Source organism: Nomascus leucogenys, chromosome 8 (assembly GCF_006542625.1).
Source record: "Nomascus leucogenys isolate Asia chromosome 8, Asia_NLE_v1, whole genome shotgun sequence".
Taxonomy (NCBI): Eukaryota; Metazoa; Chordata; class Mammalia; order Primates; family Hylobatidae; genus Nomascus; species Nomascus leucogenys.
The window spans coordinates 100581267-100605428 of NC_044388.1; the positions used below are offsets into that span (position 1 = coordinate 100581267).

The 24162-nt window shown below is 59.1% G+C and overlaps 1 protein-coding gene across 1 annotated transcript; it reads left to right on the forward strand.

Moving 5' to 3' along the window:
* Window positions 1-2001: 2001 nt before the first annotated feature.
* Window positions 2002-23144, forward strand: ADGRD2 (adhesion G protein-coupled receptor D2). Its single transcript, XM_030816474.1, has 20 exons — window positions 2002-2057; window positions 2947-3014; window positions 3366-3578; window positions 3890-4531; window positions 4868-4966; window positions 5349-5434; window positions 5705-5989; window positions 7483-7594; window positions 8974-9097; window positions 9473-9578; window positions 12535-12690; window positions 13886-13989; window positions 14254-14356; window positions 14687-14840; window positions 15349-15482; window positions 15559-15662; window positions 16578-16698; window positions 21486-21527; window positions 21612-21680; window positions 23043-23144. The coding sequence occupies exons 1-20, from the start codon at window positions 2002-2004 to the stop codon at window positions 23142-23144; spliced, it is 2880 nt and encodes a 959-aa protein (XP_030672334.1).
* The last annotated feature ends 1018 nt before the right edge of the window (window positions 23145-24162 follow it).

The window sequence follows — 24162 nt, forward strand, 5'->3', positions numbered from 1 at the left end:
GTCACTCTGTCACCCAGGCTGGAATGCAGTGCGACAGTCACGGCTCACTGCATTCTCAACCTTCCAGGCTCAAGCAATCCTCACACTGCAGCCTCCCAAGTAGCTGGGACTCCAGGTGTGCACCACCACACCCAGCTAATTCTTACATTTTTATAGAGACAGAGCAGGGTCTCTCAGTGTTGCCCAGGTTGGTCTCAAACTCCTGGCCTCAAACTATCCTCCCATCTCAGCCTCCCAAAGTGCTATGACTACAGGCATGAGCCATTGCACCCGGCCTCGCAGGCTACCTTTTAAGTGAGTTTTGACAAGAATGCTAAGTGGACTGCGTGCCGGGCACCATGTATTAGCTACGGGCTTGGTACATGTTAAGTCAAAGTCACTTAAATCTCACAGCAACTCTATGAGTTATGCACTATTTATCATCCACACATTACAGATGAGGAAACTGGCTTGGAGAAATTAGGTGTCATGCCTTAGGTCAGAGTCAACATGAACTTGGATGAACTTGGATGGATCTATCTGCCCCCAAAGCCTGGGCCCTAGGGTCATTCAGTCTAACCTCCCTCCTAACCAGGCATCCCTGCTACTGAGGCCAGGAAGGTATGCCCACAGTCCCTACTCCACACTTCCATGGGAGATCTTTGCCTCTGCATCCCCCCAACCCCTCAGCCTCCCTCTGCAGCCCTGGCCCTGGCTCTGCCCCTATTCCCTTCCCCCAGACAGGCCCTCTCTGCCATCCCTGCAGTACCTTTAGAATGGCCTGGATGAAGATCCAGAAAGCCAGGTTCAAGGCCCGGCTCTGCCTCTGGCCACTGGCCTAACCCGGGGTGAGAGCTTTCAGTTCTCCTCTGGCAAATGGGTACGCCTGCCCCCAGCCCTTCCTCGCAGCAGGTGGAAGGTACGGGACAAGCGTCCTCTAGGGAGCCAGCTCAGGGCAAGCAGTAGGCCAGGCACTGAGCGCTTCCTCCTCCCCGACCATCCCGGCCTCCGAGGGGCCTGGGAAGCCCAAAGACCCTTCAGCTTCCACTAGTTTGCTTTGGATCCAAGTCTCACAGGTGGCCCCCTCTAATCGGGTGACTTTAACCAGTGTGTTTGGGGGAGGTAGTGACAACAGGCCCGGGGTGAGGGACTGAAGGTCTCCTCCCACCCACCTGGAGGCAGGTATCTGTCTGGCTGGACAGGGTGGGGGGCCCAAGAGGGCGGGGTGGGGAGCGGAAAGGGGCGTGACCGAGGGGCGGGGTCTCCTGGGCCGAGGGGCGGGATCTCCTGGTATGTGCCAGAGCCCGCCGCTGCCTCCCCGACTTCAGTCCCCGCAGATGCCTCGCAGACGGTGAACAGCCACAGGCGCCAGGCCTGGCATAGCGGGTGAGGAACTGGAGCTGGGAACAGGGGAGGGACCAGCGGGTGAAGGGGAGGCCCCTGACTCAGGCCCATTGGCGCCTCGCGAAGGAGGGACGCGCAGTGGCGGGCAAACTTCGCATCTCCCTCTCGGGCCTCAACGAGTGTTTGGAGAGCAAGAAAAGTGGGCGCCAGGGGGCTTGAGGGCGCGAATCCAGGCAGACGTGAACGAGGGAGTGCTTTTCAGACTCCAAAACGCGGGAGCCTCCGAGTCCTCCGGTGAGGGGGGGCGTGTTGGATTTTCGTGCTGTCTGGAAGAGGGAAAAGGGGTGAATGATCACTGGTGATGGCTCAGATGCCGTCACCAGGTGGCAGGAGGCCGGGTGTCAGGACACCGTGTTTTCTCAGTTACATTTGTGTAAAGCCAGGGCTGGAGCAGAGACCCAGGAGGCTCTTCCCTGCCTGCAGAGCCCCCCAGGTTGACAGGAGTGACCCCAGATCACCCAGGGTTAGGGTATCCCCGCTGAGCACAGCGTCTGGCTGTGGCACACCCACCAGCGGGAACCGCAAGCTGAACCTGGAGGAGGTACTACTGAGAGACTGGGAGGCAGTCCAGGCAGGAGGGATGGCATGGTCACAGGTCTGGAGAAGGGAAACTCAGCAATGGACGCACCTTGGGGAGCAGGGGAAAGGTGGCTGCACCGAGCAGCGGTGGACAGGTGAGGCCAGGGAACTCGGCAGAGGCCCGACGAAGCAGAACTTTGGCGGAGAATCCCAAGGAACACAAAGCCCACCTGGCCCTGAGCTTCCCCACCCCCTGCAGGGACCCTGAGCTCTGTTTCACCCCTCTCTGGCCAGCGACTGCTGCTGCCTCCCCCTCTCCCAGCTCTCCAGGGCGACAGTGTTTCCCTGCTTCGGTCCTGAAGGGGCTCCTGGAGACCATCTTTTGTGCAAGTAAATGTCGTCCCTAGTAGGTGGGCCACGCCATCCTGGGCGTCCAGCCCACTGGTTGGTTCCCAGCTGAGTGGGGTCTGGGAGCCAAACAAAGGGCAAAGGGACCCTGCAGAAGTCCAAGGGGGAAGCAAGGCTGGATGCCCAGCTGCTTTCCTGTGACTTTTTTTTCCTCAGTCCACGTTGGCCTGCCTGTGACCCCTCCTGTCTGTCTCCTGCTCTGTTGGATCCAGGATGGCACCATGGTTCTACTGTTTCCTCTGCCTCCTGGTACCTTCACCTCTGGGAGGGCGGTGGCTGGGAGGAGGTCAAGGGGACTCACAGCTTCAAGGGTTCCAAGTGGCCATCCTTACCTCATAAGATTACTGCAAAGGTTATCCAAGATAAGCCCTGGCACAGATGGAATAAAAGCAGTCACTAAGGGCGACCCCTCTTACTCATCAGCCTGTTTACTCCTTACACAGGGAAAAGGCTCAGGGCAGCGAAGGGCCCTCCCGAGATCACACTCTGAATGGTGGGATTTGAATCCAGGTCTGACTGCAGAGTCTGCAGCTTCCACTGAATGCCCCCTCCTACCCACCCCCAGAGTAGGCATTCAATAACTGCAAGTGTGCGGGGAGGGTTGCCCCAGCCCCCACTTGTCTTCTTCTCTCCCAGATCAGGAGTCTCTCTGGGACCCCCTCCAACTCCCCAGGTGAATCAAGGAACCCTTGGGCCCCAGGTTGGTATGAGGGATCCCCCCAGGGAGGGTCCCCGTCCCCCAGCTAAGCAAGTCTGTGATCCAAGGGGTGCACCGGCCTAGAATGCAAAGGAGGGGAAGAGTAACATTTAGTTCCACCCCCACCATACCAGGCCCTGCGAGGAACGCTTCACTGGTTTCCATCTCATTCCTGCCATTGTGCAGATGACGAAAAGAGCTCTGCAAGAGGACAGGACTCAGCGGGCGATAGACATGGCCGGGTTCAGCCCCACCCAGCCCGAATGACTCCAAGCCCAGCGTCCTTAGCTCCGCCCAGCCCTGGAAGAGTCAGATGCCCACAAAATGCACCCCCCACCGTCTCTCTTATCGTTTTTAGCCCCCGTGGCCCCCGGCGAGGTGGTGGAGACTGCAGGTGGGGTGTGCAAGTTCTCTGGACAGCGACTGAGCTGGTGGCAGGCCCAAGAGTCCTGCGAGCAGCAGTTTGGCCACTTGGCACTGCAGCCCCCTAGTGGGATTCTTGCTTCACGGCTGCGCGATCCGGTCTGGGTGGGCCAAAGAGAGGCCCCTCTGCGGAGACCCCCGCAGAGGCGTGAGTGTGGGCCCCTGGGAAATGGGAGCAAGGGGCAGAGGCTCTGGTGACCTTCAGAGATAGGAGCCCACAGTGACAATGTTTGCAGAATGAGCTGGGAGTAAGATCCCATTGCATCTCCAGGTTCCCTCGCCCTGGACTGGACACCGGGGCTTGACTCTTGGGCAGGGGAACGCTAGCCGCCATTTCTTCCTTCCCGAGGTGGGGGGCACCCCAAAGCCTGGAAGAACCCCGCCGCTGAGCCAAAGGGCAGGGGCAGGACCATGTGCACAGGTGAGGAAACTGAGGTCGTGGCCCACGTGTCCCTGCAGGTGCGCGCACCACCGCCGTGCTGGTGTTCGGCGAGAGGACGGCTGACCGGGCGGCGCGGCTGCGGAGCCCTCTGCCTGAGCTGGCAGCGCTGACCGCGTGTACTCACGTGCAGTGGGACTGTGCCTCGCCCGACCCCGCAGCGCTCTTCTCCGTTGCCGCGCCCGCGCTGCCCAACGCGCTGCAGCTGCGCGCCTTTGCCGAGCCGGGGGGCGACGTGCGGGCTGCGCTGGTGGTGCGTGGGCACCACGCGCCCTTCCTCGCAGCCTTCCGCGCCGACGGCCGCTGGCACCATGTGTGCGCCACGTGGGAGCAGCGGGGCGGGCGCTGGGCGCTGTTCTCCGACGGGAGGAGGCGCGCTGGGGCGCGGGGGCTGGGCGCCGGCCACCCGGTGCCGTCCGGCGGCATCCTGGTGCTGGGCCAGGATCAGGACTCTCTGGGCGGTGGCTTCTCGGCGCGTGACGCCTTCAGCGGCAACCTCACCGACTTCCACCTGTGGGCGCGGGCGCTGAGCCCTGCTCAGCTGCACCGGGCACGGGCCTGCGCGCCGCCCCCAGAGGGCCTGCTCTTCCGCTGGGACCCGGGCGCCCTGGACGTCGCACCCTCGCTGCTGCCCACGGTGTGGGTGCGCCTTCTCTGCCCCGGTACGACCCGCCCCGCCCCGCCCCGGCCCCACCCCATGGCCCCGAATCCTTCCCTTCCGACCCTGGAACTCGACCCACCCCTTGCCAAGCAAGCCACGCCTAGCTCTGGGCCACGCCCTCTCCAGGCCGCAGTGCCTGCAAGCTCCAGCATAAACCTGGTCTCAGCAGCCTGGGGGTCTGCGCTCGTCCCCCGGCTCCCTTACCCCCACCCCGAGCTGGCCACAGTGTCCCTCTCTCAGGTTTCACATTGCCACCTAACCCCGGGGCCGTGCGTCCTGGCTCTCCAGGGTGCGCAGGACACCTAGGGAGCCCTGACAGCTCCCCCGCCCCTGCCAGTGCCCTCAGAGGAGTGCCCTACGTGGAACCCGGGACCTCGCAGTGAGGACTCTGAGCTCTGCCTGGAGCCGCAGCCCTTCCTCTGCTGCTACCGGACAGGTGCGCCCTGGCTGTGCCCCTGGGCTCTGCTGAAGGGAAAGCCAGTGTGGACCGGAGTAGACTGAGAGGGGGTGAACTGTTGGCAAAGCCTGGGAATTCAGAATAATCTCAGAGCTTCAAGGTCTCCATGGAGTCTAGGCCACAGAGCAGTGGGTCCACGCGGACCTGAGGGTGAATCCAAATTGTGTGACCTTGGGCAAGCTCTTTTGCCATGCTGTGCCTCTGTTTCCCCATCTAGAACACTGTAAGACTCTGGACACACAGCCATCAAGGTGCTCTTCCTTCCCTGGGCAGCACATGGTGGGTGGAGGTCACTGAACAGGCTGGTACCTCTGGGCAGGGGTATTGCCCGGGGCCCAGCCTGGCATCCACTCCTTTGCAGAGACCTATCGGCGGCTGCAGGATGCCCAGTCATGGCCTGGCCAGGATGTTATCAGCCGAGGCAATGCCTTGGCCAAGGACATTGTGGTGAGCTCTCTCTCGGGCTGGAGAGCCTGGGGGCTCCATGGGTCACCTCACTGCACCTCAGTTTCCTCCCGGGTAAAGGGACACCCACCTGGTATGTCTGCAGGAATTAAGGCCATTCAGGCTCCCTATTCTGTAGCCCCTGAGAGTTGGGGGCTTGTGACAAGTTTAATGGGTGCCCACCAAGAAGACCCTGGCAAAGCCCAAGTGTGGCCCTTGGGGGGATCCCCTCATAACAACCAGACCCGGAGTCAGTGGCTCCTCTGCCCACAGCTCCTCCCGGACCCCCTCTCCGAAGCCCATGCAGCCCTGTCCCCAGCGGAGGCCTCCAGCTTCCTGGGCCTTCTGGAGCATGTCCTGGCGATGGAAATGGCTCCGCTGGGGCCGGCCGCACTGCTGGCTGTTGTGCGCTTCCTGAAGAGGGTGGTGGCCCTCGGGGCTGGGGACCCAGAGCTGTTGTTGACAGGCCCCTGGGAGCAGCTGAGCCAAAGTGTTGTATCTGTGGCCAGCCTGGTCCTGGAGGAGCAGGTGGCTGACACATGGCTGTCCATCCATGAGGTGAGGCTGGCAGGGCTGGGTGGGGCAGAGGCCTGGGCTGTGGTTCCAGCCTAGCCACCAGCTGGTTGTGTAGCTGTTGGGGAGTCAGCATCTAGCTCTGGGCTCCATCTCTGTGTCTATCCAGAGAAGCTTATCTTTTGTCTGTTTGATAAGTTGAACTTCCACAAACAATTGCACTTGAGGCTGGACACGGTGGCTCACGCCTGTAATCCCAGCACTTTGGGAGGTCGAGGCGGGTGGATCACTTGAAGTCAGGAGTTCGAGACAAGCTTGGCCAACATGGTGAAACCCTATCTCTACTGAAAATACAAAATTAGCCAGGCCTGGTAGCGGGCGTCTGTAATCCCAGCTACTTGAGAGGCTGAGGCAGGAGAATCGCTTAAACCCAGGGGACAGAAATTGCAGTGAGCCGAGATCACACCACTGCACTCCAGCCTGGGTGACAGAGTGAGACTCTGTCTCAAAAAAAAAAAAATTGCACTTTAACAATAGCTTCTGTAGTTAAATGAAGTGATTAAGAGCCACCAGTCAGTAAGAGCCTCCCCCATCTCCAAGAACCTGCTGACCACCTTAAGTGGGGGATCTATGCAAAGTGGACAGTCCACCTTGTCTGACTAAACAGCCCAGACACTCTGGACAACATGAGAGGTGCTATCCAGATGGAGAGGCTGTTGGAAACCTTGTCCTGGCGGAAGTGGCTGTCGGCCTGGGAGTGATGAGCCTAGAGCAGGGAGGGAACAAGAATCATGAACAGCGCCTGCAAATTATCTGGGGTTGAAGGAGCAAACTTGGTCCCCCTGTGGGCCTCAGAGGACAGAACTGGGACTAGGACATCGGGGTAGGGGAAGACGGCATAACACAGGAGGCTGGTTCTATGGAATGATTCACCATGGGTAGTGAGCTCCCCATCCTGGGAAGTGTGCAAGCCCATAGTTGATTAGGGATCCGAGGCACTGCGGTAGACCGGGGAAAGCCACACTGAAGCTCGGTTTTCTTCCCTGGGGAATGGGGATGATCACACCAGCCTTGCTAAGGCAATGGAGAGGCGTTAGGGATGAACAGTGTGACTTGCTCAGCACAGAGTAGGTGCCCCGTGAATGCAGGTTCCGCTCCTCCCTCCCCTGCTCTCACCACCCCTCACCCATGGCTTTCCTTCTGGAATCTCAGTGTTGAGCACCCATTACGGGTCTAGCACTGAGCCACAGCAAAGGGGTAGGCATGGCCCAGCCTTCGGAGTGTGCCCTGGTTGGCAAACAGGAGGATGGGGTGGCTTGGGAGATAGAATTGGATAGGTCGAAGGAGGCTGGGGCAGGCAGGGCTTCAAATGTCAACCCGAGGACCCAGGACTTGATCCTGGAGTCCTTAAAGAGCCACGGAGGGTCTGGAGAGGGCAGGACCACCTCCCAGATCATGGAGCATTCATCCCAGCGCTCAGGACAGGCGGCAGTGGGGTGCAGAGTGAGACAGGGAGCTGAGACGCAGCGTCCTCCCAGGTGGTCGGTGGGCCTATGGCCCTGGTGGCGAGTGTGCAGCGCCTGGCACCCCTGCTGAGCACCACAATGACCTCAGAGCGGCCCCGAATGCACATCCAGCACCGCCATGCTGGTGAGCCTGCACCCACCTGCCCGCACGGCTGGACTCAGACCTCCCTCCTCAGCCCTGGTGACTGGGAGCTGTCTGCACTTCCACAGACACTCTAGTCTGTTTCCTGCATTTGCCCATGCTGTGCCCTGCATCCAGAATGCCCTCTCTCCCTTAATCTCCTAGCAAACACCTATACATCCTTCAGAACCCTGTGTGGGCATCACTCCTTCTAGGAAGCCTTCCTGTGTTAGCGCTCTCCTCCTCTGAGAGACAGTTCCTCCTGCCTGTTAGCCCAGAACCTTGAACATGTCTTTCATTGCATTTCTGGTAATTACATAATGGAATTATCTCCCTCCACGGGACACTCCTTGAGTGGTAAGGCTGTTTCTGAGCCGTCTCTGCATCCCAGGGCCAAGCCCAAGTACACACTCCGTGAATGTTTGTAGCCCGAATGGGGGTGCACCTGTGGTGAAGCTTCAGGTACAAACACGTGCCCTTCGGGTACCCACCAGTTTCTGGTGACTCATCAATATTCAGGTCCTGCCTCGCGGTGACCGCCACCCCCTTCTCAGTGACCCCCTTTCCCTGGAATTGGAAAAGTCAGATTTGCCTTGGGCAAGTTGCTGAACCTCTCTGAGCAGGAATGGTGGCCTCCTAGGCCTATGGCAGGAAGAGAGGGATCCAGACCCTGCTAGCTGGGCCTGCTCAGCAGAAAGACCTCACTCCAAGGTCCAGCAACCCAGCCCCGTTTACCCCCAGGCCTGGAAGTGCAGAGCTTACGCTTGAGGGAGGCCAGCACCAGGGGCTGCTTATTCCCAATGCCTGGTGGGCGTCCAGAGGGGCCCGGCCATATCCACATTCCTGCGAGTGAAGTGAGGCGACTCCTCGGGAAAGGTGGGTGAGGATGAGGGGGTGTCCAGAGCCCTGTTGTGTTCTGGGTCAAACCTCAGCTCTAACCGTTGCTAGCTGTGCTACTCATCTTTCAGATCCTCAGTTTGCTCGTCTGTAAAATGGGCACATTACTACTTGCCTTGTGGCTTATGAGGTTAAAAGCACCCACCACATAGTGGTGTTCACTTACTCTCCTCCACAGAACGACACACATCTTCCCTCGGGAGTGAGTGGTGGAGGAAGACCCCCTACGCTTGATGCCATGCAGGGGTGGGGGATTAGGGCAAGGGGCAAAGGGCCTTGGAGTTGTGAGGTTAAGCACATGGACTGTGGCTGCTTGGAATTTTGGCTCTTCCACTTCTTAGCTGTGTGATCTTAGGGAAGTCATTTAACCTCTCTGAGCCTCAGTTTCCCTATCTGTAGAGTGAGGAGGGCATCATCCTCGGGGCCAACTGGTGGTGCTTGTCCAGCCACCGGGTGGCGCCTTGGTGCCCCTTCCTCTCAGCCAGGCCTCTCTAGAGTCACCGTGGTCCACAGCTGGTTCACCTCCAGAGTCTTCCAGCACACCCTAGAGGGACCGGACCTAGAGCCCCAGGCCCCTGCTAGCTCAGAGAAGGCAAACAGGGTGCAGAGGTGAGTAGGCGCCACCTGGAGGGCTGCGAGGGCCTGTGTCCCCTCCCCAGGGAAGGCCAGAGCCCACCTTCTGGTGGGCGCCTGTGTCCTTAGCAGCCCAGGGCCCACCCTTTCCCACCCCTGCCCAACACACACTTCTGCACCTGCCGGAGGTGAACATGGCTCAACTCCTGTCCGGGGTTCTGGCTTCTGTGCTGGGATTTACCCAAGTTACCAGCAAGTCCCTAAGGCAAGACTGAACCAGGTGCCACAATTCCTGATATCTCTTTGGACACAGAGGCTGCCACCTCCACCATAGGGGCCTGGGTGACGTGCCCCAGCCAGGCACCATCCCTCCTCCACAGCCACCCTTGAAAGCTCCCATCCTTCCCACAGGTTCCTAAGCACCCACATGGGGTCAGCCATCATCTCCTCTGAAGTGTGGGCCGTCACTGGAGAGGTCAACATGGCTGTGACCTTTCATCTGCAGCACCAGGCCCAGGTACTGGGTGGCACTTCTGGGAAGCAGCCGTCCTGGTGCACGTGTCCTGGTTCAGTTCCCCCAACCCCCAGTATTTATTCATTGGACAACCAAGGCCTAATAATGCACACAAAATGCACCTGCAAGCCACCTCCATTGTCCTCAAGGGAATGGGAAGGGAAGCGATTGACTGCAGGGCCACCTTATGGCAGGTGCCACAGGTACGCAGCATTCATTTAATCCTCCAACTGCGCATTTCATCCAAAGCTTGGGAGGGCTGATGTGATTGGCCCCAGCTTGTAAGTGGCAGAGCTGGGATTTCATTCTATGTCTGCATAACTTGAAAACGTGTTAGTTCCCATGGAGTCATTCACTGCAGCATGTGCAGTGAATTCATTCATTCACTCACTGCAGTGTGTGTACAGAGGCCTTCCCATATGAATGTGCTTCATACAAATAAAAATAACCTAGATGTCCATCAGTAGGGGACTACTTTAAAAGTTTTTTAGGTCTGGGCGCAGTGGCTCATGCCTGTAATCCTAGCACTTTGGGAGGCTGAGGCGGGCGGATCACTTGAGGTCAGGAGTTTGAAACCAGCCTGGCCAACATGGTGAAACCCCATCTCTACTAAAAATACATAAAAGTTAGCCAGGCATGGTGGTGCACACCTGTAGTCCCAGCTACTGGGGAGGCTGAGGCAGGAGAACCGCTCGAACCCAGGAGGTGGAGGTTGTCCAGGCTGGTCTCACTTTGTTGTCCAGGCTGGCCTCAAACTCCTGGGCCCAAGTGATCCTCCTGCCTCAGCCTCCCAAAGTGAGCCACCACGCCCAGCCTTGTTTAATATTCTAAAGGATGAATTTTTGAGATTATATTTATATATTAATAATTTAAAATACGTTAAAATAAAAATAAATAAAAGTGATGTGTTACTCATTGTGACACATTCAGAAAATATAGAAAAGGATAAAGACAAAATTGTATTACTCAGAGATAACCGGTATGAACATTTTGGTGCATTTTACTTAAGCTGTTTTCTGGGCACATAACACTATATATATATTTCTTTCCTTTTGCAAAATGAAAGCCCTTGCTCTTTCAGTGGAGCCATGCAAAGCATGGCGCTGCGTAATCTTGAGCAGGTTAACCCTCCTCTCTGAGCCTCAGTTTCCTCATCTGAAATTGCATGAATTTATAGCTGTCTCTTAGGTTGCTATGAAGATCAGCTACAATAAAGGACATGAAAGTGCTTGGCAAGACACAAAGGGAGGTGTCATCACCATCACCCTCCCCAGTCAGGACAGATGGCCCAAGTCCCATGCTCAGGCTACCTTCCCTACCTAGACTGGGCTCGTACCGCTGGCCACCTGATGTGTCTTCACTGCTTAATGACATGTTATAAAATCTATATTTTTGTCATTGTTTAATTACAAAAGAACTAACACATTCATCATAACACATTCAAACCCAGACCTAACCACTGTTAGGTTCACTGCGTGTTTGCTCCCACACGTGCTGTGTGTGTACGTGCGTGTGTGTTTTCACAAGTATGCAGACCTTAATTTTTCACATAAATTGGGCTTATATCATGCCCAATATTGTGAATTCTTCCTTTACTGAACAAAGTATCACGGAGATCTTACCACATCAGTAGCCAGAGGCCTGTGTGTTCATCTTACCAGAGACAGTGTCCCAAGCAGAGGAGAGGTGCAGTTGCTTAACTGCTCCCCGGTGATGGAGGCTTAGCTCATTCCCAGTTTTTCCACCTTCCACACCATGCTGGAATGAGAGCCTGCACTATCCTCCCTCTGCCTCCCCTCTGCCCCTTCACCCACGACACATGGCGGGCAACCCCCGGTCCCTAAAATGCAGAGTCCTCGGCGTCCCTCCATCCTCCTGGTCTCTCTCCTTTCCCATCCACACTCACACCTGCCCCGTGCCCCTCAATCCACGCTCACGCACCTGCCCTGTCCCTGTCTCCTGCCTCCAGACGTTCCGTCATAAGCTGGGGGAGCCTGTCTGTGCTTTCTGGAACTACAGTATCAGGTGAGTTTCTATTTCCAGGTTTTTTTTTTTTTGGTTTTTTTTTTGAGATGGAGTTTTGCTCTGTCGCCTAGGCTGGAGTGCAGTAGCGCAATCTCGGCTCAATACAACCTCCATCTCCCAGGTTCAAGCGATTCTCCTGCCTCAGCCTCCCAAGTAGCTGGGATTACAGGTGCCCGCCATCATGCCCAACTAATTTTTGTATTTTTAGTAGAGACAGGGTTTTGCCATGATGGCCAAGCTGGTCTCGAACTCCTGACCTCAGGTGATCCACCCACCTCAGCCTCCCAAAGTGCTAGGATTACAGGTGTGAGCCACCGAACCCAGCCTTTAAGATGATTTTTTTTTTTTAAATATGTCCACTCTGCTTGGGGATGAGGCAAGATTTACACATGGTTTTGACCTCTGTTCACCATCTGCCTTTCGGGGTGACTCCAGGCTCCTCCCAGCTCTAGGACAAGCTACGGGGGGAGGATGTGTTACCCAGGGGGTAGTGAGCTCCCTGTCATAGGAGTATGTGAAGGAGGAAGCACTCACTCTGTGAGGTGCCTAGGAAGAGACTCATCCGTCAAACGGGCGTTGAACTTGATCTATCTGAGGTCAGGGCCTTTGGACTCTTGAAGGAGCAGAGCAGGCTCCAGGGATTATCCTGGCTCCCTGCCCTGGATCTTTAGCTGAGGTAGGGAACCTTGGTCCCAGTGGCTCAGTAATTCATTAAGTTGATAAATGGCAATCACTGGGATCAGCCCTGCCCTCCTACTATCCTAAGAAGGTCAAGCACATTTTATAGGTGAAAAACTGAGACCCAGGAATGGGCGGTGACTCGCCAAGGTCATGTAGCTGGTTAGAGGCAGGGCAGTGACGGGCCCCAGGCTTGGGGAGAGCCTTTCCCCTGCTTGCTCCTAGCCCCTCACCCCCTTGTCCACCTTATCTCAAGAGCCCCCTGTTCCCTCCCCATCCCCCAAGCCCATATACAGGGGGTGCCTGGGCCACCACGGGCTGCTCCGTGGCTGCCCTGTACCCGGACTCCACCGCCTGCTTCTGCAACCACAGCACCAGCTTTGCCATCCTGCTGCAAATCTATGAAGTACAGGTGAGTGCACGGTGGGAGGGGGGTGTCAGGAGGGGGGTTCTTACCTGGAGGTGAAGAGAAGAGCCAATAGGTAGCAACAAGAAGCCTCTGAGGGATGCCAGCTTTCATAGATTGTTGGGGACGGGGCTGGGCTCAGTAGTTCATGCCTGTTGTCCCATCACTTTGGGCAGCCGATCGCTTGAACCCAGCAGTTCAAGACCAGCCTGAGCAACATGGCGAAACCCCGTCTCTACAAAAAATGCAAAAATTAGCCAGGTGTGGTGGCTCGCGCGTATAGTCCCAACTACTCAGGAGGCTGAGGCAGGAGGATTGCTTGAGCCCAGGAAGTTGAGGCTGTGGTGAGCCAAGATCACACCACTGCACTCCAGCCTGGGTGATAGAGCAAAACCCTGTCTAAAAATAAATGAGTAAATAATAAATTGTAAAAAAAATTGTTGGGGGAAAACGCTAAGAGTTTTGACCCCAGGGGTCACCTGGCGTGTTGAGGGGCACACTGCAAAAACATGTTACCAAATGCATTTTTCCTGTAAAGTCAGGCCAGGCACAGTGGCTCCCACCTGTAATCCAACCACTTTGGGAGGCCAAGGCAGGCAGATCATTTGAGGTCAGGAGCTGGAGACTAGCCTGGCCAACATAGTGAAACCCCATCTCTACTAAAAATACAAAAATTAGCCGGGCATGGTGGCCCGTGCCTGTGGTTCCAGCTACTCGGGAGGCTGAGGCACACGAATCACTTGAACCCAGGAGGCGCAGGTTGTAGTGAGCTGTGAGCTGAGATGTCGCCACTTGCACTCCAACCTGGGTGACAGAGTGAGACTGTCTCAAAGCAAAAAAAAAGTCAGAGCGTGGACACTTTTCCACATCATGAACAATCCATCCGCAGCCCCATTCTGATGATACTCCATGGTCCCCGGGATCCCTCCCCGTGGGCATGTCGGTCAGCGCTCTTAGTAGCTGTCCAGTCGGTGGAATCTGGGCCAGTTGGGGTCAGTCTAGGGAGAGCCAGCAGGAGAGTAGGACATGCTCACGCCAGCTTATTAAATGCTTACTGTGTGCAGGCCTGGGTCCTGCTGGCTGCTGCTGCACTGCAGAGGCGAATGCGGCGTGGGCGGCCTTAGAGTCACCAGGCGGGGCGAGGTCTGGTCTGGGTCGGGTCTGGGTGGTGCCAGGGGGGTTTCTCTGTCCCTCCACACAGAGAGGCCCTGAGGAGGAGTCGCTGCTGAGGACTCTCTCATTTGTGGGCTGTGGCGTGTCCTTCTGCGCCCTCACCACCACCTTCTTGCTCTTCCTGGCAGCCGGGTGAGGAGAGTTCACCACTGCAGCCTGGCGGCCTGGGACCTCCCCACCTCGCTCAGGCCTCCATGTCCCCATCGGTCGGGTGTCCATCCTTGGTCCCAGCAGAACCTCTGTCTGAGCCTCTCCTTAGGATGTGCTGGGTCCCCTGTGGAGCTGCTCTCTTTCCCTCCATCTGCCCAGGCACCGGGGATCGGGCAGGACAGAGCGCTGTGGGGTGTGGGGACCGGCAGTGGTGTTCTTGTTAACTGACTCCTCTATCCTCTCCAGCGTCCCCAAGTCAGAGCGAACCACAGTCCACAAGAACCTCACCTTCTCCCTGGCCTCTGCCGAGGGCTTCCTCATGACCAGCGAGTCGGCCAAGGCCAATGAGGTGGGCAGCCAGTGGGTGCGCTGGAAGCCCGGGGAAGCCTGGGAAAGTGCCTGTGGGCTTTTCTAGGGTGACCCCCTGCCCCCCACCATTTTCACGTGGCCCCACTTCCCTGGGGAGGAGCAGGGCCCGGGGAGGAGAAGGGCCCGGGGAGGAGAAGGGCCCCGGGAGGAAAGGCCCCGAATGGTGGAGCAGGGCCCAGGCTGCTGCCCAGAGGCCTCACCCACTGACACTTCTTTGGGTTGGCAAGGCTGGGCTGGGCATGGGGCCGCGGGGCCGGCCTACACCTGCGTCTGACCTCGGACCTGGTTGAGGATCCCCACCCTCCCACAGGTGGCATGTGTGGCTGTCACAGTCGCAATGCACTTCCTCTTTCTGGTGGCGTTCTCCTGGATGCTGGTGGAGGGGCTGCTGCTGTGGAGGAAGGTGGTAGCTGTGAGCATGCACCCAGGCCCAGGCATGCGGCTCTACCACGCCACAGGCTGGGGTGAGGCCTGCTCTGCGCCCGCACTCTCTTCTCCTCAGCTGTACCTTGCACGGCCGACCCTGCCATCTAACATGGCCCCACGCCCAGCACTCCGCACCCAGCACCACCCAGCCAGCCCCATCTCTGACATGACCTCAATTTCCTCAGTTCTATTAACCTCCAATTTACCCATCCCCATTCCTCATAATCCTTCTCCACTTCACAGCCTCCCCTCTCCATCCGCAGTGCTATCTCCCCAAATCTGTAGCCAGCCAGTTGCCCAGCCTCCATCTCGGGAAACACCCAGCTGTAGCCTCCAAAGCAGCCTCAGCTCTCCCCACTCCCAAACTACTGTGGCTCTAATGCCACCCTAACAGTATCAGGGCCCCCAGCCCTGCTCCTTGGACCTCTCCAGTGCCCCCAGTACAACCTCCAGTAGGGGACAGCTGCGTCTTGGGGGGCGGGTCCTGGGTCCTGGAGAGCAAAAAGCAGGTGACCTGGCCTTAAGGCCCCCTTCTCCCTCCCCTAGGCATGCCTGTGGGCATCGTGGCGGTCACCCTGGCCATGCTCCCCCATGACTACATGGCCCCCAGACATTGCTGGCTCAATGTGCACACGTATGCCATCTGGTCCTTCGTGGGGCCTGTGCTCTTCGTGCTGACTGTGGGCTGGGGTCCTGCGGGGGAGGGGCGTGTTGGGAACGGGGAAGTCCTCTCGCCCACTGACCCCAGGTCTCCAGGCCAACACCTGCATCCTGGCCCGTGTGGTGATGATCACCGTGTCCAGTGCCCGCCTGTTGAGCCCACAGCCCTGCCTGCAGCAGCAGATCTGGACCCAGATATGGTGAGGCCCCAGAACGGGGCCCAGGAGGAAGCAGGGAGTGCAGAGTCAGGCGGCGCCAGGCGTGAGGCTCACTGGGCGAGAGCACGTGCGAGTCTGTGTCCAGAGCGTGGCCGTGTGGCCGTGCCCAAGTCTCTATTGAGTATGTGGGTACACACGTGCCCCTGCATCTGTGTCACACATGCTCGGGCATGTCAACATGCACCCATGCGTGTCACATGTGGGGATGGTCACTGATCTGTGTGAGGGAGCTGTGGACACCGGCCACTCTTCGAGGGGTGCACTATCTGTGGAAGGTACTGATAGCCTGCAGGAGACAAAGTAGGGGAGACCCTCAAATCAGGGTTAGCCCCAGAAGTTCAGGTTCAGGGTAAGGACCGGGGTCCCTGTTCCTGCTAAAGACCCCCATCACCCTCTGGGGTCACACTCTGCGAGAGAGGGGGACCCCGCCGGCCTTCCTTCCCAGCCCTGCCTCCTTGCTGGCTTTCCCCTTCCCCACCCATCCTCCACCAAGCACAGGGCAGCACAAGCTCGGGGGGGTCCCCGAAAAGCCAGGGAACCCCAGGGCCCTTGGAGAGGGAGAAGGGAGTCCTTCTGACCCCATCCCTGCTGGTCCCACTGCTCGGGCCTCAGCTCCCGCTCTGGACAGCTACCACCCCATTCCTTCCAGCCAGGTTGGGGGTCGGGACCCCATCTCCCAAGTGCCCCTACCCTGCTTCATGCCACCTCTGTCTCTGAGGGTGGGGGGCAACAAAGTCCAGTCAAAGGTTCTGGCTCCCTCTAAGTCCTGCTGAGCCATGGTCCCGGCCCTCAGCTCCCACCCCGCTCCAGGCACTTGCAGGTGCTGCTCTCCCTGGAACCCTGCGGGGAGCTCCCCAGGCCTCCCAACCCCCGTCAGCCCTGCCTGCCCTCCTACAGGGCCACGGTGAAGCCCGTGCTGGTCCTGCTGCCCGTCCTGGGCCTGACCTGGCTGGTGGGCATCCTGGTGCACCTGCGCCCCGCCTGGGCCTACGCTGCCGTGGGCCTCAACTCCTTCCAGGTACCTCCAGCCCCAACCTTCTGGGACTAGGCCCTGACATGCGTGAAAGCTCAGAGGGGACAACTGGGGTGTCAGGGCCTGGGGGTTGAGCTCTCCATCATGGGAGACATTCAACAGCAACTGGGACATCCTGTCTAAGAAGGGGTTTTGAGGGTGGGAGTGGGAACAGGCAACCTCCAATCAACCAGCGGTTCGTGCAGGAGGCTCATGGGGGCCCCTCTGCCAGCTGGGGAGGCTGAGGCCCAGAAAGAGGGTGTTAAGGCTCACCGTGCTTGGACACTCAGGGTCCGGCAGAAATTCCAGCCCCTTGGCTGGTGCCAGAGCCACTTAGTTCTTGCCAGGAAGCTGGGGAGGGAACGCAGGGCATCAGTCACCTCCCGCTTGGGGTCTGCGGCCTGCTGGGATAGCAGTTTAGAGGAGGGTTTGGTGAGGAGGCCAGTTCATGAGGCCACAGGAAAGGGCCCGGGCTTCCCGGCTCTCTCGGGCCCTGTGTCCTGGAACCACAGGGAGGAGGCCAACTAGGTCCCTCTCAGGGGATTGGCAGGTCTGTGGGGGACCAGAACATTAACAGAAGCGGCAGCCAGGGGGCTGGGTGCTGGGAGATGGGGAGGCCCACCGAGGCCCTTCCTGGCCCCTCCCTTTCCCTCAACCTCCCTGGACCATCCCCCCAGGCACATCTCCCTGTCACCTGCACCTCCTGCTCCCTGCCTGCCCAGCCCGGGTCCCTCTCAGGGCCAAAACGTGGGCGAGCGAGGGCCCAGGCTGGACTGCGCCAGGCTCAGGAAGTCAGGTGCAAACTCCACCCAGGGTCCATGAGCTCTCCAGGCTGGGGACCCTCCATCTTTTCCTTGAAGAAGGAGAGCCAAAGTGGTAACAGCCACTCACAGTGCCTGGGTGCTCCCTCTGCGCCCCAGGCCAGGCTCCTATTTTTATCTCCCAACAAGCCTTGTCAGTGGGGAAACTGAGACCTCATCAGGTCACTTGCCCAAGGCGCCCCAGGAGGCAGCAGCAGCGGGAGGGCACCACTCCAGAGTCTGCGTTCTCAGCCACAGGGCATCCAGCTATGATCGCAGATGAGCCCTGGCCGGTCCCTGGGAGCATGCTTGGACCCGGTTACTCATTCATCCATGTGATTTTCATGGCTCGCCCAGTGTGTGCCAGGCACTGTGCCAGGTGCCAGGCCGCAGCAGCAAACGAGGCAGCAAAAAGCCCCTGTATTTGTGGAGCTGCTCTTGGAGAGCAGGCAGACCATGGCCACGATGAGGAAATGAAGTGTTCATCGAGGGGACGAGGCAGGGAGCCCTCTTCCAAGCCCCACGCCCCCAGGGCTTCATGGCTGGGTTCAGTCTGGCTGGGCCCCTGGTGAGGCTTCTCCACCTGTCACACAGTGGGGCAGGCGGTGGCATCTTGTTGCCATGGCGATTCCTCCAGCTCTTTGCCAGGTGCCCCTCTCCACATCATGGGGGGTTGGATCCCTGATGCTCTCCATCCTCACCCGTGCCCCTCAGGTGGGCAGAGACACAGCCATGGGGCAATGCCACCGTCAGCCATGGGGCAATGCCACCATCGCACCATCTCAGATCCCTCCTTTGAGTTCTCATTCTTTCCTCTCTCTCTGTCCCAATCTTGGTCTCTGAATCTTCTCTGGTTCTGTCTCTCAGGCTCCCCCTCTGTCACTGTCCCCCTCTCTCTGTGCCCTTCTCATCCTCTGGCCGTGGATGTTTTTTCTGGCACTGACCCCACCTGGCTCTTCCTGGGCCTGTCTTCATGTTTCTCCACTTCTCTCCTCAGTCTCTCTGACACCGATTTGTTTATTTGTTTTGTTTTGTTTTGTTTTGTTTTGTTTTGTTTTGTTTTGTTTTGTTTTTTGGAGATGAAGTCTCGTTCCATCGCCCAGGCTGGAGTGCAGTGGCACGATCTCGGCTCACTGCAACCTCTGATTCCCGGGTTCAAGCGATTCTCCTACCTCAACCTCCTGAGTAGCTGGGATTACACGCACCCACCACCACGCCCGGATGATTTTCGTATTTTTAGTGGAGACGGAGTTCTCACCATGTTGCCCAGGCTGGTCTTGAACTCCTAACCTCAAGTGATCCTCCCGCCTCCGCCTCCCAAAGTGCTGGGATTACAGGCATGAGCCACCGCGCCCAGCCCTCTGACACCAGTCTTTTTATCTCTGCCTCTCCATCTCCCTGTGCATGACGCTCTCTTGTCTCTGCCTAAGGCAGCCTCAGGTTACCCTTGGGATGGTCGCCCGGTGAAGGCTGCCTTAGGCAGGAGCTCAAAAGGCAGGATTGGGATCTGGGCCCCACCGCTGACAGTCACATGACCCTCTTAGGCTCAGAGCCCTGTTCTCTCAGTCAGTCCCTCTCCCCAGGCCCGGCCTTTCCCTTCACCGCTCCTTTGGTCTCTCCCTGTCTCTCTGTGTCCACCATGGTCTCTCCGTGTCTTCCCCTCACACTCCACCTCCATCCCTGTCCCTCTCTCACTCTCCATCAGTCTTGGGCATAAGCTAGGTACATCCCACTCTTAGGAGGGTGACCAAGTGACCAGGGAGGAGGCCTGGGACTCAGGGATGAGACTCTGCCCAACCTCATGCACTCTCTGGGACTAAGGTGTGTCCTTCTGGCCCCTGTGCCGGGTTGTGTTGAGGGAGAGCAAAGCCTCCCTTCTATAACCAGCCGTCGCTCCCACTTGCCCTGGCAGACAGAGCCTTGTTGTGAGGCCTGGAGAAGTGGCACCAGGCCTCTGTTTCTACATCTAACTGAAGGGGATCAGATTCCCACCCTCCTCATGGGAACATCGTGGAGTTCGACTGACGTAACATTTGCCAAAGCTACGCACAATCCCTGGCACGTGCTAGGAGCCCCACGAGTGTGAGCTCATTTGTTTTGTTCAGTTGTTCAACACGCACTCCCCTAGCACCTCCCCGTGCCAGGGCTGGCCTGCACGCTAGGGGACATGGAGATGCCCAGGGCCAAAGAATTCTGTGACATTCTCAGCCTGAGGGAGAGACAGACATCAAAGCCACACAACCACAGTGTGTCATGACTGAGGCCGAGAGACAAGGGACCTTGGTCAAGGCAGTGTGGGGACAGAGGAACAACTCATCGGAGGCAGAATGGGCCACCTGGAGAGGGTCGCTCTCGGCCAAGACCTGATGGCTGTATGGAGAGGGGGAAAAGAATGTTTTAAGCCGGGGGAGGGGGGCATGGTGGGGTCAAATGGTGGGGAGACATGAGGGGTAAGGCTGGCGAGAAATGGGGCAGGAGGGAGTGTCGGGGGCAGACAGAGCGGGGTCCTCAAAGCTGTTGTAAGGAGCTCAGACTTGGCTGGGTGCGGTGGCTCACGCCTGTAATCCCAGCATTTTGGGAGGTTGAGGCGGGTGGATTACCTGAGGTCAGGAGTTCGAGACCAGCCTGACCAACATGGTGAAACCCTGTCTCTACTAAATACAAAAAATTAACTGGGTGTGGTGGCACGTGCCTGTAGTCCCAGCTACTTGGGAGGCTGAGGCAGGAGAATTGCTTGAACCCAGGAGGTGGAGGTTGCAGTGAGCCGAAATTGTGCCATTGTACTCCAGCCTGGGCAAGAAGAGTGAAAACTCTGTCTCAAAAGAAAAAAGAAAAAGAAAAAAAAGAGGTCAGATTTTGTCCCAGGGGTAGTTGGGAGCCATGCAGGGCGTCAGGCAGGTGCTGGTGTTCTTGGGTTGGCATTTGGAAAGATGCCTTTGGGTGGTGAGGAGTGGGTAGAAGGAAATGGGATGGAGACGGCAGTTCAGAGGCTACAGAGAAAGATCAGGCTGGGCCTGGGGACCTGGGAGGCTTTGGTGTCTGTCTTGGAGAATGGGGGTGGTGGTATCATCTCAGTTGGTGCCTGGGCACCAGGGGGACCAGTCAGGCTCTTGGGCTCCAGTTTTCAGCCCTGGGAGGCTGGAAGGCCCCAAGGAATTCCAGGCCCCCACCTGTGTCCTCCCGCCTGGGCCGCAGCACAGAAAGAGGCTGCCTGTGACACTGCCTAGGAGGGATCCCAGGACAGCTTCAGTGCTGGGCCACACTGGAGCTTAGGACCCATTCCTCTGCCCCCCACGCCCAGCTCCTGGTCCCTCTCCATCAAATGGGGAGAATGAATCCACCCCCGCCACAGACCTGCTGTGAGGGTCAAGTGAGAGCCCAAATGTGATGGTGCAGGGAGGGTGGTGAGGCCCTCTTGGTCCCACGGTGTGGGGAGAGGGAGCCAGCTCTGCCCCAGCCACTGTGAGTCCCTCACAGGCAGCACCTCCCATCCCCTCAGAAGCCAAGTCCCGGCTTCATCTCCCCTTTCCAGATGAAGAGAAAGAGGCTCAGGGAGGTGAAGGCCACTCAGCTAGAGGCACAGTGAGAAGGCACTCACAGGGCTGTTGTCCCAGGACCTGACTTGGCCTCGGAGCCTCAAGAAGGTGTGCCCCTCCCAACCCCACTGCACAGCATGGTGAGGCGGTGAGGATGGGACAGGCCCAGGGTGGGGCACAGAGGACTGGAGTCAGAGAGGCTGCCTGGTGAGCAGAGGCTGAAGGCTGGGGTTGCACTGGGCAAAGCCCCTTCTGGTCCTCTGGCCTGCTAAATGCCACAGCTACCCCTCCGCAGGTGGGCACGAGGGCAGGGCCGACTTCGTGCCCATCAGCCTGTCTCTGGGTATCTCTGCGAGTGTCTCTGCCACTGGGGGGCGCCGGGACCCCAGGCAAGGCCAGGCTGTGGGAGATGGGGTAGGGGGCTCCGGGCTGAGGCACTCGCTGGGTCTGTCCTCAGGGGCTGTACATCTTCCTGGTTTATGCTGCCTGCAATGAGGAGGTGAGTCTGGGGGTGCCGGCTGCAGGGAGGGGGGCCCAAGGGGGTAGGGAGGGTCCCTGGCCTGACCTCCAAGCATTCCCCCAGGTGCAGAGCGCCCTGCAGAGGATGGCTGAGAAGAAGGTCGCCGAGGTGCTCAGGGCACTAGGAGTGTGGGTGGGGGCGGGAGGCCCCCAGAGCCAGGTCCCAGCCCCCACATCCTCTCCTTTCAGTCCCGTGCCAGCCCTGCCAGCTGGGGGACCAGCCTGAGGCCCCCAGGTCCCTGGGAGGCAGCCCGAGGGAGCCCCATAGCCTTGGCTCCACCCCGGAGACACGTGGCTCTCAGAGGTACTCGCAACACCCAGGTGGGAGTGCCGCCCACTGCCTCAGTTTCCCCAGCACTCAGGCAGAGCCGGGAGGACAAGAGCAGGTCCTTTTAGCCCATCTGAAAAAAGGAAACCAGGGCCCAGGAAACTGCAGCCCTGCGGCTTGAGCAATGTCCTGTCATTCATTCCCCACTGCCAGGAAACCCGGGCTCCTGGGGCCTGGCCCATGCATGGGGCTTGTCCAGGGTGACCTTCTCTGGGGCTCCATGCAGAAGGGTTTGGGGGACTCCCGGAGATGGTGAGTAAATGGGGTTGGGGCTCTGAGGCAGGGCGTGGGCTGAATGACTTCGAGGCCACGCCAGGGGTTCCAATCCTAGCTCCCAGCTACCTCCTGTGTGCCCCTGGGCAAGTTCCCTTCCCTCTCTGGGCCTCATTACTAATCTGTGTGGTAAACCTTGGAGTGGATTCTCAGCGTATTTGATCCTGTGGGCCCCACTCCCAGGATGGGGGAGCAGAGAGAGGGCTTCCTGCCTTCCTCTCTCAAAAATTTGCATTTTCCTCACTAGGGACCTATGGCCCTAGAACCCCCTCAGCCTTCTCCTCCATTGCAAACCCGGAGAGGCAGGTGAGGCTGGGACAGGGTGGGCTGCACAGGGCTCTGCCAGGGGGCTGGCAAAGCCAGCAGGCAAGGTCGGGAAGCCACAGGGCCTGGGCAGGGCTGGGGTGGGGGCTTCCCGGGGATCTGTTTCTCTGTTCCTGGGCTGAAGGGCCCAGGGAGGGGGAGCTGCTGGCCAAAAGCTGGCAGAGGCCCCTATTATAGCCAAGGGCCTCCAGGGCAAGGGGCAGCAGCAGGATTGGGGGCCACCCCCGTGACAGCCCCTCTGTCCTCAGGCTGTGGAACTGACAGCGTTCAAAGCTTCAGGTACAGTCCCCACCTCATGGGGTCCCCTTTTTCCTTTTTGGGCCTGGACACCTGCTAAGCCCCCCTGTACCAGGAAGGAAGTGATTTGAAATTAATACACCCAACCTCCCGCAATTGCAGAGGCCCTCCCCTCACTCCACAGGTCCCCTGGGAGCATTGGGGGCCTGGCAGGGATCAGGCAGTACCCCTTGGGAGGGTTTCGTTAGAGAGTAGGTCGTGGAACCCTATTCTGAGTGGGCGCTGCCAAGGAGCACAGCCTGCCTCCCTCTGTCCTCCCCTCTCTCTGCCCAGGGGGGCGCTGCCAAGGAGCACAGCCTGCCTTCCTCTGTCCTCCCCCTCTTTCTGCCCCCTAAGCCCAGCACCTCCCCTCACCCTCTGAAGGCCCCGGCCTGATGCCCTAGGATCCAGAGCCTTCCAAACCCACTGAGGGAGAAGTGCTTTCCTCCAAGGCTGCAGGTCACCAGCCGGACAGCTGATGGGGACACGACGGGGGCTGAGCAGTGGCAGGGGCGGTACTGTGGGAGGCTCGTGAGGACACCCCAGGCCCAGCTCAGGGAGAGGACTGAAGCTTGCGGAGCTCAGCCGGGCCCAGGGGAGCCATGGAGACCCTGCCCGCTGGCCGCCTCCCTGAGGGGGCACTCCTTCCATCTGAAACCCACACGCCCCAGCCTCTGCCAGGTGACTGTTTCCAGCGAAGGCAAGAGCCCTGCTCACCAGGCCCCTCCCAGGGACAGGCTCAGTGCTCAGCCCAGGCACCCACTGATTCTGATTCAGAGAGGGGGAGGTGGAGGTGCCTTTCTCCACCCATTGCGCAGATGAGGAAGTTGAGGCACAGAAAGGTGCAGCCGCTAGCCAGAGCCCGCATAGAGCCAGAGCCAGGCCCCCACTGGCGCGGATAGGGGACTCCCGGCACAGCAGTAGCCACGCGGGTGTAAACGTAGGGCCACGTGAACCCGGGTCGCGGGATCCCAGGCCCCGACCAGCCCCCGTCCCCGGCTGGTATCTCGGTCCCGGGGAGTCTCAGCTTCCCTTTCTGCAGAATGGGGTGGAAGCGCCCCCCACAGGCCCGCACAGGCGCCCCCCGGGGGCAGCGCCCCTCCCCCACCTGCCCCGCCCCCACCCGCGGGCGCCGCGGCTGCAGGAACAAGAGAGCGGCGGCGCCTCTGCGCTCAAGTGACGGCGCCTTTGTCTCCGCTGAATGGGTGCGTTGCTAGGGCCGCTCGTAGCAACAGAGCAGCTTCCACCTGGGCCCCACCCTCCGGACCCCCCACCCGGCCCGGCTCTCTGGACGCCCCCGCTTCCAGCCCCGACCCCACCCCGCGGGCCACTCAGCGGCCGGAGCTGGAATCGCGGGGCAGCGGGGGCTGCCGGGTTATGTCCTTCGCGGGGCCGCCACCGCCCCTCCTGAAAG